This window comes from Cydia splendana, chromosome 1 (assembly GCF_910591565.1).
Source record: "Cydia splendana chromosome 1, ilCydSple1.2, whole genome shotgun sequence".
In the NCBI taxonomy this organism is placed as follows: Eukaryota; Metazoa; Arthropoda; class Insecta; order Lepidoptera; family Tortricidae; genus Cydia; species Cydia splendana.
In genome coordinates, this window is record NC_085960.1 from 31,804,636 (window position 1) to 31,819,650 (window position 15,015).

At 39.4% G+C, this 15,015-nt stretch overlaps 2 protein-coding genes and 1 long non-coding RNA gene across 3 annotated transcripts in view; 2 read left to right on the top strand and 1 right to left on the bottom strand.

The window, feature by feature from the left end:
* Positions 1–13,137, bottom strand: part of LOC134793193 (ATP-binding cassette sub-family C member 10) — a 37,242-nt gene extending 24,105 nt beyond the window's left edge. The window contains 13 exon segments of the mRNA XM_063764777.1: positions 136–315; positions 613–726; positions 4,573–4,695; positions 6,030–6,225; positions 6,779–6,961; positions 7,362–7,481; positions 8,173–8,321; positions 8,812–9,049; positions 9,426–9,690; positions 10,232–10,475; positions 11,368–11,526; positions 12,067–12,184; positions 12,362–13,137. Coding sequence (XP_063620847.1) covers positions 136–315; positions 613–726; positions 4,573–4,695; positions 6,030–6,225; positions 6,779–6,961; positions 7,362–7,481; positions 8,173–8,321; positions 8,812–9,049; positions 9,426–9,690; positions 10,232–10,475; positions 11,368–11,526; positions 12,067–12,184; positions 12,362–12,967 — 2,695 coding nt within the window. The 5' untranslated portion in view covers positions 12,968–13,137.
* Positions 3,745–3,951, top strand: LOC134793391 (uncharacterized). Its single transcript, XR_010144538.1, has 2 exons — positions 3,745–3,854; positions 3,895–3,951. It is a non-coding gene; the product is annotated as an uncharacterized LOC134793391 (long non-coding RNA).
* Positions 13,138–13,580: 443 nt separating the features above from the next.
* Positions 13,581–14,677, top strand: LOC134793157 (coiled-coil domain-containing protein 97). Its single transcript, XM_063764743.1, has one exon. It carries the CDS (start codon positions 13,655–13,657, stop codon positions 14,672–14,674), a length of 1,020 nt encoding a protein of 339 aa, XP_063620813.1. The 5' UTR covers positions 13,581–13,654; the 3' UTR covers positions 14,675–14,677.
* Positions 14,678–15,015: the final 338 nt, after the last annotated feature.

Here is a 15,015-nt window from a genome sequence, read left to right on the forward strand (position 1 = left end):
AGGCATTCACGTTATTTACCTGCTTCAAACTGCATATTAACCCTTATTAGGGTTAGCTGTGTTACAAATGTTACAGTGTACTTACACTGTAATATTTATACATGGCGACCCTGCCGTAATATAGTAGGTACTTACCCAACGCTTGTATGCGGCCGTCATGTACAAGCACCGTTCGTGAACAGCGCGCGAGTATACGCGGCGATGGTGACACCAGTATTCGTGTTGTTCGCTTCAGCAGGCCCAGCACACAGCGCTGCATAATATGTTGAGCTACGCGCGTGTCCACGCCGGAGAATATGTCGTCTAGTAGATACACTGCAACACACAGAAAAGTATAGATTAGAAAAGGTGCACGATTATGACGCCGCCTCATATTTGACAATCGAAAGATGTCCTACATTTTTTCTATGATTGTCATAACTTTTGATTTTTCGCGATCTTTGCATTTAAGAGTAAATTCATTCTCTTCAAAGTGTCATTACACGCCAGAATTCGCACCAATCAAGTAGAAATATTGCACCCAATTCTTAACGTTATGATAGCAAATGGCCTCAAAGATGGCCTTCACTCTTGGTTAAGAAAAGCCAAATGACGCGCATAGTTTCTTGTTACCTTGCTTGTCCTGATAAACGGCTCGTGCTAGAGCGATGCGCGCGCGCTGGCCGCCGCTGAGCGTGCAGCCGCCCTCGCCCACGTGCGCGCCTCAGCCCAGCACGTTCAGGTCCTCTGTGAACATTCATGGTCATTTTCATTTTTTTTTTCATTTTTTAGTGTTCCGTACAAAACTTTGTTTACGGAACACTTATGGGATCACTTCGGTCTTGCAAATCAGTTAAATACGTTTTTCTCAGAGACCGTTTGACATAGATACCTAAAATTTGGAACAGTTATAGCAATTACCACCACTCATATTGTAAATAAGTCAAAACTGCTTATTTCTTATTAAAGGGGGAAATTTAGGGGGTTGAGAGGGGTAGGCTGAAACTTTTTTCATTTGTAAGAATCGTGTGGGGTACCATTAGAAAGCTTGCAAAAAATTGAGTCGATGGACTGATTTTGACTTCATTTTAGACTGCAATAGTTTCGTCAAAAAATGCATTTAAAGTTGCAAGTTTTCATACAAAAATTTTCACCTCTGTCCTGGCGATTTTCGCGAAAACTATAGCTAACAGGCAGCTGACCAGTCAATACCCAACTTAAAGAAGCATGGAGACGGCGGGAAAATTATCAGCTTAACTTTATCTTTATTAGTTTTTCAACTGCAGCTTGATCTTTGGTTGCTTAGGGCTAGCTAACTGATGCTTACACTGGTCAATTCATATTAGACAGTAATTTTAGCGAGAAAGATCCTTAGTTAAAACTTTGGCATTGAAATTTATGACTTATGTCTTTGACACAAAGTTTAATTCTGCTTGCTTATTTTTGTGGGATATTTAATTTTATCTGAATAGCCTACTATAAGTATGAGAGAGATCTACAAAATTCGACCTTATTATATTGCAAATAAGTTTAAATTTCGAACGGGCTTTCCAACCAATGGACTAGGCATCTCAAAAATCTGAAAAATTCAAATTAAGAATTCCGTTCTTCACTGTCGTTGTGTTTTATTTTTCCACAATAGGACACATAGAGTTAGTAAGGCGTATAGAGATAATAAAGTCATTTAATATTTATTATGAACAGCTGTGTGGCCTCATCTGTAGATTTTATTGAGAGTATCTGATTCGTCGAAACAATATACACAATATTCCTTTTCATTAAGTACCATTACATTTATGTATTAATTGTATAATTATAATATCTATTAATTATATTCAGTACTTATGTATATTTTTGAACGGATAGGTGAGCAACAAGATTCAGGGCTATAACTGCGAAAATAGAAGTTCGCAAATTGCGAGCATTTTTCTCTGTCACTCTAATTAGGCCTTCTTTGGAGTAAAAGAGAAAGATCCCCGCAAGTTGCGAATTTCGGTTTTCGCGGTAGCCCCTCAGTCCTGTTACGAGAAAATAATTTTGGAAGACATTAATAGTACCTATATGACATTTAAATATAACAGTTTTTAGAAACAAAGGTAAAATTTACGAAATATTTAAAGTAAGCCGATCTTGTTCAAACTTGTTTGAGAGATATTTCGTCAACCTTACAGCCAGCGCAGAGACAAAAATGTAAGTTAAGATTTGGTACTCATGAATCCCAGTTCTACTAAAAAAAATTTCTTTTAAATACAGTAATCGCAAAAATTTTCTTTTTTAAATTCTCTGAAAAACACGTTTCCTCGGCCAAAATTCAAGACGTGCAGAAAATATTAATAACTCACTCATACTCATAACTTATATTTTTTGTCAGCTTAACTCTACAGTAATAACACTAAATAACCTATTAATGCGGTTTATATTGCATTAGAAGTACTTACATTATAAAAACTTTAAGTTAGACCAAGAAAAGTCTGCAGCGATTCGATTTTGATAGCCCACGCAGTGCTTATTTATACGTCATAATTTCATAGAAGTATGATGTTTAAAATAACGCTTGCACTGCGAGTGCTATCAAAATCGCTGCAGACTTTTCTTGGTCTAACTCTAATTATATAAACTCGGACTGAGTTTAGTATCAATTGAACGTAGTTTAGCGAAAAGGATTCATCCATAAACTACGTCTCTTATACTCTCTCACTTTGTTAGCTTAGACGGACTCTTTATTTTTTAGTAGTTCTAAATAATATTAAAGTCTATATATATGGCATGGAACTAGAAACAAAATCAAATAAAAAAAATAATGAGTTCTAAATTCAAATTGTAGGATATATATTGTAGGATATTTATTATATAGGCCAAGCGCGCAGCACGATTTTAATTTTTGCGACACGATTTTAGAATCGCGCTGTAATATATCGCAGAAAATTCACTGCGCGCACTGAGATGAAAAAGTCGACGATTTGTTCATTCTCAACATGGATTTTGTACCAGTCGCTTGTCATGAAACGTGTCTTTAATATGCGATTGCTGTATGACTTTGAGCATTTATAACACAAAGGTGATCCCCGTCTATTTCCATAATTAAATGGTCAACATCTAGCGTCTCATTTTGAGACTCCATTGGAGATGCAGGTGCCGAGATGTTGGGGTTTGCAGAGCGAAATGCCGACTGAGGTCCAGCCGGGGTGCGATTTTATTATCATAGTGCGCGCGGGGCCATACAACTCCGCATGCTGCAATTCACTTTGCGACAATCGCGTCGCGAACAATCGCGGAAAAATTTGACAAATCACAATTTTAAAATCGCTGCGATTTTTTTGTCGCATATGCGCGCACTAACATATAAACACATACGTTGCATTTCTGCGACAAAATTATCGCACGACAAAAAATCGTGGTGCGTGCTGCTTGGCCTTACTCTAAATTATTATAATACATCAAGCATTCGCGAGATGCTCGACTTCGGTATTTAAACACAAAGTAATAGTACAAGAATCTAACTAAATGCAAAGGCCGAAGGAGCGATTCGAAGATCCGAAGCGTCCGACAGACGCGCGCCTCCCGTAACTTTTCCAAGTATTTTTAAGTACAAGTGTCTAAATCGTAAGATCCAAAGGCTGAAGTCGCATTGGGCCGAAAGCCCGAAGCATCCAGGAGGTCAGTTCTAAACACAGGTAATTAATACAAGTGTCTAAATGCGAAGGCCGAAGGCCGAGCTCCGCGAAGGGCCGAAGGCCCGAAGCCTGCAAGATGTCAGTGGTTGCCTGGCATTGACATAAACGCTACCGTGGGCGTGAACGTAATTTACTTTCTATGCATCTCGCTCGTACTGACATATTAGTGCGAAAAAGATATACCTATAGGAAGTAAATTACGTTCACGATATCTTTTATGTCAATGCCAAACCGATGGTAGCCGTACGGAACACTAAATGCCTCGAGCTATCTCGGGCTTGGCCAAATTATTTTCAAACATATTTACATAACATTACAGTCATAACGAATGCGTCATCAAATATAAATTAACAGCTTAAAACTACACAACAGTTGACGGCCTAGCATCCATCATCTCACAAAATCTCAGGCATTCTCAGGCATTAGGTAATAGAAGACAAGTCATGAGCACCTCTTTCAGCACGAGATATTTCGAAACTTCGAAACACACATACGACCCGAATCCATTCGACAACACCCGACACTCGAAAGCTATCACACATTCTATAGTATTTGATAATTTGCAGCATAAATAGTCCTTACAAAATCAGCATTTAACTGAGTAACATTTAGGGCCAGTTGCACCAACCACATTTAACGGACTGACTAACGTTAATCAGCAGTGTAGTATGAAACTTCCCATACAATAAAATTTAGCGAACGCTTTAACGGTGACAGACGGTGCAACCGACCCATCATCTTTCTGGGGTAAAACTGACTAAGGGCCGGTTGCACCAAACCGTCTGTCACCAAATGTGGTTGGTCCAACTGGGCCTAAGTTTATAGTCAATATTTTAGCGGACCGAGAAACTTCCGAATTTTAGTGGGTTTGGGCTTAACGGTACCTAAATTTACCACTCAATAATAATTTTTCACTTACCGGTAAGAGCACAAGCTTCCACAACTGTCTGGAATTTGGTTTCGTCGTACGGTTTCCCGAATAAAATGTTATCCCGGATTGTTCCCCGTATCAACCACGGTTTCTGAGACACGTAGCCAAAACCTAAAAATAAAAATTGCCCAATTAAATTTTTAGAAGGACTTCTTTCATCTCGAGACAACAGGTTTGAATCATATCGTTACCGACGGTGACGATGACGATAATGATGACGTGTTGACGTGTCAGTAGGAGAGTTGGGGTGAATGATTACTGATTACATACACATCGACATAACTATACAGGGTGGCCAAAAAATAACTACATTCCCGTTGCCAGGGAGGTTTTGGGATTATACTGAGCAACTTATACTATGAGACCAACCCCGAAATCGCGATTAAAAATTTGGCTGTTTCATACATTTTGGCTGGTCCACTTTCTATGGGAGGATACATTTTTTTTTCGCGATTTCGGGGTTGGTCCCATAGTAAAAGTTGATCAGTATAATCCCAAAACCTCACGGGCAACGGAAATGCAGTTATTTTTTAGCCACCGTGTTTACACAACTTGCAAAAAAGGTAGTGAAAGGAAGAAACTTCCTCTTCATAACCACGCGATGGTTTACTAATGTGTCGCAGAAAGATTTTTGACATATTTTTGTATTGCATAATGTTACTTGGCAGAAATGTCGTTTGGCAGAATTACCTTTCCCATATATCATTTAGCATACAATCATTTCGCAGAGTTTTAAAATCCAGAACCATATTTTGGCATACTGTTGATGATCATAATAGTCTTTTAAACGAGTATTAATTTCGCAGATAAATGTATTGCATAATATTTAGGTAGCATAAAGTTATCAAGATGCATTAAAGTTAATCAGATAACCTAACCTAACCTAACCCACTTTTCTGGTGGCCGTTCGTTTTGTATGAGGTCGCAGTTCTAACCTAACCTAACCCACTTTTCTGGTGGCCGTTCGTTTTGTATGAGGTCGCAGTTCTAACCTAACCTAACCCACTTTTCTGGGAGCCGTTCGTTTTATACAGGAGGCCGCAGTAACAACCTAACATAATCTTCTTATCTGGCACAGGTTCAATTTTGTTTGGGTGTCACAGTTCTTACTTAACGTAATCCACTTTTCTGCAAGTATAACTTTATGCTGCAGGATAATTATGGTACATAAAATTATGCTAAACCAAAGTCTGCAAAAGTAATCTTCTGCTAAATGTATTGTATGCTTAGTAATAATAATGCAAAGTCATATTTATGCCTAATTATCATTCTACTAAAAGTGTTTCTGCGATACATGTTTTGCGAAGTGTATTTCTGACAAACAATATTATGCCAGAAGAGGGGAACCCCCACGCGATGGGAGTAATGTCATCCCACTGCCAACGCTGCCAGTGATTCCTATTAGCTTCTCGCTCGTACTCTAGCGGTATAAAAATGATACTCACTGTTAAGGCTCTCTGGGACCTGTATAACCCCACTCTTCCTAACCATGTCCCCCATAATGGCGTGTAGAAGGGACGTTTTCCCACTGCCAACGCTCCCGGTGATGCCTATTAGCTCCCCTCGCTCGATTTCTAGCGATATATGGCGCAGCATGAATGGTTCGCTGTGTTCCACCACTTCGTTTGACGAATCGCTGGCCTGCATAAAATAATAGAAATATCTTCAGTCTACCTACTATACAAGATGTTCATTTAAATGAGCAGTGATCCTTAACATCAGAAACTACTAAAGAGGAAGTTTTTTTATAGGAAATACGACGTCGAATTTCAAGATAAAACAAATCTACTTTAGTTCAAAGGATTCTCTTAATAAGACTTTCTTTCTGTAGATTATTTCGACATTTGTCTCTGTTTAGAGAACCTCCTTCTTTTTTTTTAAATGACGGTTTTAGTTTATCGTCAACACAATACAATGATCCCTCAACAATATCTGGTTCGTAGTATATAATTCTCGGTTCGGAGGTCAAGATTCTCTTTGGATCGCTGAGCCAAAATAGTTAGTTACTTAGGGCCACTTGCACCATCCCACTAACCCGGGGTTAACTGGTTAAACCTGGAGTTACCATGGTTACCAGTACAATTTGATACTAGGTTAACGGTTTCCCCAATTAACCCCGGGTTAGTGGGGCGGTGCAAGTGGCGCTTAGTAAACTATCCATTTCCAGAAGGTGCGTTATAAATTGTAAGACTACCTGAATGTTCCTCTTAGACTGTTTCTTCTTGGACTTGCCCTTGCTTCTCCTACTCGGTTGGGGTGTCCTACGCTCGGGCGGCTTGGCCCAGGCGAAGGTTGCGTTGTTTATCATGAACATGTTGTCTTCGTTGCGATTCGTGTTCAGTTTGTCGTAGTAACGCTCCGGGTCCATGTCTGGGAGCTAAAACAGATATGTTAAGTAACATTTATGTACATACTGGGCTAACCAGTCCAGCTTTTATATCAATGTATATTTATTTGTGTGTCATTGGCGAACGTGTCGCCATACATCAACTTTAGATTAAGTCAGGTCCCCACAGAAAACCAGCGCCACGGTTTGCCGCGGCTGAGTGGGATCCTATTTTAGCGTCCAAATGTCTTTTATGTCATGCAGCCTTTCTTTTTTTCATGTACTATGTTGTGGCGTTAAAATAAATGTATTTCTCCTTTCTTCTTCTTCTTCTAAAAAAGGCGCTAAATTTTTAAAAATCTACAGACACTCCATGTTTTGCGCTCACTTTTTTTCAACTTACCGCTTTTTCGCTTTAACTATAAATATAAAATAAAAAACCTTTACTCACGTCTAATAGTTTCTGTATCCGCTTGATAGACACCCAGGCCTCAGTAAGCCCGTTCAGCACCCACGGGAACGCGTTCAGCGGCGCGATCAGCATGTTGATTAGAGCCACTGTTGTAAACACCTGGAAAATGTTTTAAATTTAGTCTTTATATGAACGGGGATATAATGGTTGTCAGTTGTGCAAGATATTATTACAGGTGTGAGAGCGCACACTAGGGCAGGCGTGATGGGCCCGTTGACGGAATACGTATAGAGTAAATACTAATCTCTCATTATTCTCTCAGTACAAACATGACTTCCAAAAACTTTTCAGATATTATACTGACAGTTATCCTATCTCCATACACAATTTTCGTCACAAAAAAGTTGTGATTGGTCTGGATTGGGTTGGCTAAAACATACGCATTACAATATTTGACGTTGTCAAACTGCGCGCTGAACAATTTATACGCTCGGGGCACAACGTGGGGTAATTTTTAGGGTTCCGTACCCAAAGGGTAAAAACGGGACCCTATTACTAAGATTCCACTATCCGTCTGTTCGTCTGTCTATCTGTCACCAGGCTGTATCTCATGAACCGTGATAGCTAGACAGTTGAAATTTTTACAGATGATATATTTCTGTTCCCGCTATAACAACAAATACTAAAAACAGAATAAAATAAATATTTAAGTGGGGCTCCCGTACAACAAACGTGTTTTTTTTTGCCATTTTTTGCGTAATGGTACGGAACTCTTCGTGCGCGAGTCCGACTCACGCTTGGCCGGTTTTCGAGCTCTAGTCAGGTTGTTCTAGTTGTTTGTTGTACGTACGGTGGGCGCTAGGAGCGGCTGCCCGCGCAGCGCGTGCACGCCCAGCGTGAGCGCGCACACCAGCACGGGCGTGGTGGCCCACAGTACCACGCAGATTGCGTCCAGGTACTTGCGCCAGCGCAGGTACTTCAGCTCCAATGTTCGGGACTCTGTCAACAATAGTATATTGTGTTTTTTTTTAAAGTGGGACTTGAGAAAATCGAAAATATCCTTACTCTAATAATATTAATACGATAGTATTTCTGTCTGTCCGTATGTTACCTTTTCACACTTAAACCTCTGAACCGATTTAGATAAATTTTGGTATGGAGATAGTTTGAGCCTTGGAAAAGGACATAGGATGGTTGTTATCCTGGAAATCATCTCTAAGTAAAGTGGAATATACATATAACTACATACTCAGTCTACGCAGACATGGGCGCGGAAGAAAAAATCGACCCTTAATAGTAAAACGTTAGTTTAATAAATTACCTGTTACTCTGTATATGAAGTAGTCCTCCCAAACACTTTCACGGTCCTAATGCCCCGGAGTAAACCACTGATCAGAGTAACACAGGAATCCTTACGTTTCATCAGCTCTTAAAATTGCCCGATTTTGTTGTAGAGAAGGAAATATGCAAGTTAATATTTATTAGTTACCTGTTACTCTGTTTATGAAGTAGTCCTCCCAAACATGCACTTTCACGGTCCTAATGCCCCGGAGTAAATCGCTGATCAGAGTAACACGGGAGTCCTTGTGTTTCATCAGCTCCGTGCTGAGCTGGCCGATCTTGTTGGCGATGAGCTTGTTTATGGGGATGAGGAGGACGGAGAACGCCACGCCGGCGAGGAAGGAGATACCCACTTGTTGGTAGAGGAGGAATAGGGTGATGAAGAGCTGTAACAATAATTAATTTACATTAAAATGTTTTAACGATTGACTGGTACATAATTGTGGGTGGCCTTTACATTAGGGGTTTGCTCTAGTTTCGGCCGAAATGACACCTTAGGCCGAAATATCATTATTATGCCGAAACCGAAACGTTCGGCAATTTTTTAGCCGATACCGAACCTTCGGCTGAAACACGATTTTTATGCCTAAACATGCCGAAATGACCGAAACTTCGATCGGACACTCCCATTACTGCAAATACGATGGCACCAGATATTTTTGAGCGTTTCAGTACGTACAATGTTTTGACGTTTTGGTGTGTCAGTTGGCGATCACCAAAATACAGAAAAGTTTTAATCTAGAAACATAATTTCATACACACCTGTAAAGGAATACTCCACAAAGAATGAAAACTCGGACAAGAATTCACAATTCTATCCGTATCCGTGGACATAAAATTCGTTATCTCTCCAACGGAAAACGACTTATTGAGCTCAGTGGACGTCACGCTCAGGGTCTTGCGGAGTATGGTCGAGACGATGGCGCCGCGCATCTTGAGGCCGATGAGAGACATCAGCCAGTTGAAGTGCACGTTGAACAGGGTGGAGATTAGGGTGGAGGCCATGAGACCTGCTGCATAAATGTAGCTGAAAAAAAAAAAGTGATTTATGAGCAATAACAATGGAATTACTAACAGGGCGTGAAGCTAAGAGTTCTAAATTAAAAATGGCGCTGACAGTTTCATGTTTACAGACAAGGCGTGCGACTTTAAAACTGAAGGTCGCAGGTACAGTCGACGTCAAAGATATGTTTACACTTTTGCACCTTACTCCATTGTAATAAGGCGACAAATGTAAACATATATTTGACGTCGACTGTACAAACCCCAACTTGTACTATTAACTAGTGAGCTTCTTTCAACTTATGTCCGAGATATCATTTGATAGGTACTTAGCAGTCACTTTTAGGTGTTGAAAAACATTGTGAGGAACTGATTTCAGTTAAGCCAAGTATCCCTTCTTAGTTAAAAGGCCAAAATGGCTGTCACTCTCATGAAGGCTGTTTCTTGCGCCAGCTCTTGGGGTTAGGTTAGAATGACAAAGCGGCCGTCGGGCTCCTTTATGATTCAACAACGAAAGCGCAAAAATAAGGAGTTACACAAGTCGTCTTGCCAGAACAAAATCTTACCCATAATGCTGATCAATACTCTCATCCTCCACGAACGCGACCAGCCTATTGAGTAGCATAGGGCCAGCGAAGCCAGCCATGTCCGATACCAACTTCAACACGCCGATGCTATAGAATTGGTACGCGAAGCACGAGTGCAGTGCCCGGAAAAGAGTCACATTTCGGCGACGGCGCAGCGGTACACGCGAGGTCGGCGTTACCGGCGTGGACGACTGCGGCGCCGACTCGCCCAGCGCGCCGTAGCCTGCCAATTCATGTTTAATGTCAGTCCATGTCTGACTCGCGAAAATGGTGGTTCCACTAATTGTAAATAATAATATGTTACTGACAAAGCAATTAAAGAGTATTTTTCCTTTAATTATTACCATACATCGGGGTTTTCGGTGCGGGAATGTTTTACACTAGCCAAATAACAGGTAAAAACTGTAAAAAACGATACTAATTTAACATTTCTAAGCACATTTGGAGCTTACTACCTACGTTTAATTCATAGTTTGGTATTTATTTTACAATAAACAAAGTTATAAATACACGAAATCATTCCCGCACCGAAAACCCCAATGTATGCTTATTACTTACATAAATGCATCGATAGTTTAGTGAGTCACAATACAGCCCTAAAGTAATTTTACTGAGGTAGGTAGGTAAGTACATAAAAATACCTAAACATTTATGTCATACTTCGTATATTCTCCTTTTGTTTACTTCAATGTTATTTAAGGAAAAAGTCTACATAATCTATATCCTGGACGACCTTGATTTGTTAATTACTTTTATCAGCTAGTCAAGGTCTAGGTATACTGGTATAGGGATTCTTTAGAATTGAAAACACTAAGATAGGGTAAAGAAGGCCAATTGGAAGTGTTCTGTAAGCAACTATTTTTTTTCTCATATACATCATCATCAGTCGTTCCCTCAATGCTGAGGATCGTGACATCATGTCCTAATGTTACTGACCAGTCTCTTCCATAGGCTTCTGTCACCCGCCATATGTACGGCTTCCTGCAGATGTAGATGCAGCGGTGTCGTGACTTGTGCGCTCCATCTAGCGGGTGGTCTGCCGCGTCTCATATACATACTTGCTTGAAAAGATTTGTTTGCATTAAATGTGTTGAAATGTACTAATTGTTTCTGACCTGAACTGATAAAAGGTTCATGTGGTATCTCCGCATACTGCTGGTAGTTGTCTACATTGCCAATCAGTGCTCTGTCCATCTTAGCACCAACATAAGCACACCGGTACTTTGCAGGGATGTCAAATAGTTCCTCTGGGTCTTGCAGTTTCTTGTCAAAACCTAAAATTAATTTTTAAATAAGTTTTGGAAGTTAAAACAGGATACTATACTTGGTCAAGCAGATCTTGTCAGTAGAAAAAGGCGGCAAATTTGAAAAATGTAGGCGCGAAGGGATATCGTCCCATAGAAAATTTGAATTTCGCGCCTTTTTCTACTGACAAGATTTGCTTGACCATCTATATATTCTTTATTGCTCCCATTAATAAATATAAAATGGAAATGTATACTTGGTGCATACAACACTCAATACAACACAAAGGAATCAACAAATATGAGTAGGGTGACGCTAGCCAAATAAATACATATTTTCCTGCACAACAGATGTTTTTAGCTGGCTGATTTAATTAATGTAAAAGTTGTACAGTCACCTGCAATAGTATGCCGCAAAAATATCTGACACGATCTTATTTGTAGAGCCATAAGAGCGTGTCACATATTTTTGCGGCCTTCGCGGAGTAACATATTATTGCAGGTGACTGTACTCCTACAAGTGTAATTAGTGAAACTTTTCGTGTAAAAAATAAATAAATAGTTAGTTACCTTTCTTTAGCAGTGGATTCACCCATAAAAACAGTAATTGTGATATGCAGCCATTGCCTTGCATAGCCGTGCCTAAGACACCTTCGTCCATATGGGGCAACAATGGTGTATACTCATCCTGTAACATCAAATTATGAGTCAGGTTTTAAAAATATTTTTTAATGAAAATAATGTATTTCACATAATATATCTTCTTTGAATCTTATGAATATGGGTAAATATGCATTAAAAACTATAATTATTTGGGAAACCCATGCATTAAGATTCAACTTACATAAAGTTAAAAAACACTTACATGACCATGTTGTGATCCAACCAGGCAAGCTGAGTAGTAAGTAGGCCTGGATTCACTTGATGGTATTAGAGTAATAAAGTACACTACATGGCAACACAGTGTGGCAACATAGAAGGCAACAGGGCCTCCGAGAATAACACAGCTACGCAGAGATATCACATTGAGCACCACCGTCAGCCCCCAGAGGAACAGCAGCACTGACGGCCCGCGGGAACTCGAGCCCAGACGGTGCTTCAGAGACAACACATATCCAAAATGCACCAGCCAAGACAAGCATGATGCTCCAGCCACAAAATAATCTACAGGCAGCAACACAAAGTCCACTTTCGTAATAAAAATATACAGTTCTACTATCGGTATAAAAACTAAAGTCAGCACAACAAAACTACGGAGGACTATTGCACGCTCCTGCAACTTCTCTCTTATCACCCAATCCCTCCTGTAACCGATATAGTACCCCGACACGACCGCAATGATGAAGTACAGAGGAATTTGCAGAAACAACTGCTGGAAGCACAGTCCCAGGTCCTTTGACGCGTGATCCCAGGGCTGCAGCCCGGCCGATCCACACATATCTTCCCATCTCCATGGTATGTCCCAAAACATTCCAGCCAAGATAAACAGTTTCAGCACCAACACACCAAGTCATTTACCCAACTATAAAATAACTTGTTCCAATTTATGACTTTATTATGCTAACGTTGATCTAATTATGAGTAATACGCATCTGGATTTCTAGTTTTCTGTCGTTAGTGAATCCCCGAATCAATGCAAAATATTTATTTGTCAACCCATACACATAATACACCTTGACAGCCTGACTCAATAAAATTATGACAGTTGGCTCTGAAATTTATACAATTATAGTAATATTCAAACGGTTATTTCTGTATCTGAAACAGATTTTTCTTAATATGGCGTACGTTCAGCAACACCACTAAATCAGCATTCTTTTCATGCTCTTTTTGCAACACAATGATATTATCAGGTTTACTATATCATGCAACTATGTTGAAACACAAATGATAAAATTCTGTAACAATAAATATCGATGAACTAACCCGTAGAATTTATTAATTATGTTGTTACAAGATCTAGACAGTAAATTAATTCAAGGTTTCTGAATTAAAAAAAATACAAATGTCATTGAACTGTCAAAACTCAATTGTCAATTTTATGTCAATTGTCTGAAATAAATTGCTAATCTCGGCTCGTAGTTAACAAATTACAACACGGTATTGAAGATAGGTCTTGATTTTACGTTTATCTTTGGTAAAAGATCAATAATTTACCATGTCGGTTAATGAAAACTGTTATGCTGAAGACGATATCGAAGATCCTATCACAGATATTGTAGATTATTTAGTGAGATGCGCAAAGATTTCAATAAAAACAGCTCACGTTAATGAATCAGAAATACGGACACGGGACAAAATAAAGTTGGCCTGTGATCTCTTCAGAAGGGCGCCGACTGATTTTTTACTACAATTTGGAAAATACTTAGCACCACATCACATAGAATACTTTGATAACTATCGTCCTGAAAGTGGGGATAGCAAATATCGGGAATGTATAAAGGAATTAAAACAATATCACTCTGATGATACAAGGCATAAAAGAGTGAGAAATAGAAGGTACAATGCATTGAAGAAGCTGCAAGATGAATCTGATTATTTTAATGAAAAGCAAATGATGTATAGAAGCCCTCTTCTCTATGATCAACTAGTGGGGCAGTATTTGACAGAAGCAGAAATAAAGGAGCGAGACGGAGTGGACAATGAAAACCTTACATTTCTAAACTTGATATTGGAGACAGTTGATAGAAATCAAATGAGACAAACAAAAGACCAACAAATGCTTGAGGAAGATATAGAGTCTATGGATATTAATGGACCAAAAGAAGACCATGATGAAGATAAACAGTTTAAGAAAAAGCAATGGGGCGAGTTTGATGATCATGAAATACCCGAGTCTTCTTCTAAGCCTGAAGTGAGAACCCAGAAAACAATAAGCGCTCCAGAAAGAAAACTTCTTAGAGAGGAATTCATGCAGGAGATGTACTCCAGCTTCGTGGAAGGCAGAGATGATATAGACTACACTACCATAGACAACAATGAGCAGTATGATGACCTAAAGCAAGTTTCACAAGACGCTGAGGACAAGTACTTTGATTCGGAGCCAAATGACTCGGAGAACCTGGAGGAGCACATGCAACTGGTCACGGAGTACGGAAGGAAAAACTCCACTGACAGTGGTGAAGACCCTTTAGATTTATTTATGGAACATCTCAATAAAAGGCATGTTGAGAGTTGAAACTGTTTTTTTTACTTTTCTCATGTCGGTAAGTGCTTTCCCAATTATTGTAATAGTCATGTTACTTCCTCATCATGTTAGCACTAGATGCACTAGTCAACTTAATTCCAGGAATTGGCAATTTTCATATGGAAATTAAAAGGAGCTGCCTCATCTTTCTTTCTCTTGCCCAGAGGGAAAACTAGGCAAGTGTTGGGTTAGTCCAATTTCCTCGCAATGTTTTCTTTTCTAAAGAGCTATGGCCAAATATCAAGTGATAATAATCTGTCAGTCTCTGACAGAAACCAATTTTTTTTTCAAAACCAAAACTTCGGTTGGACATTACTGAAAATACATGGTAT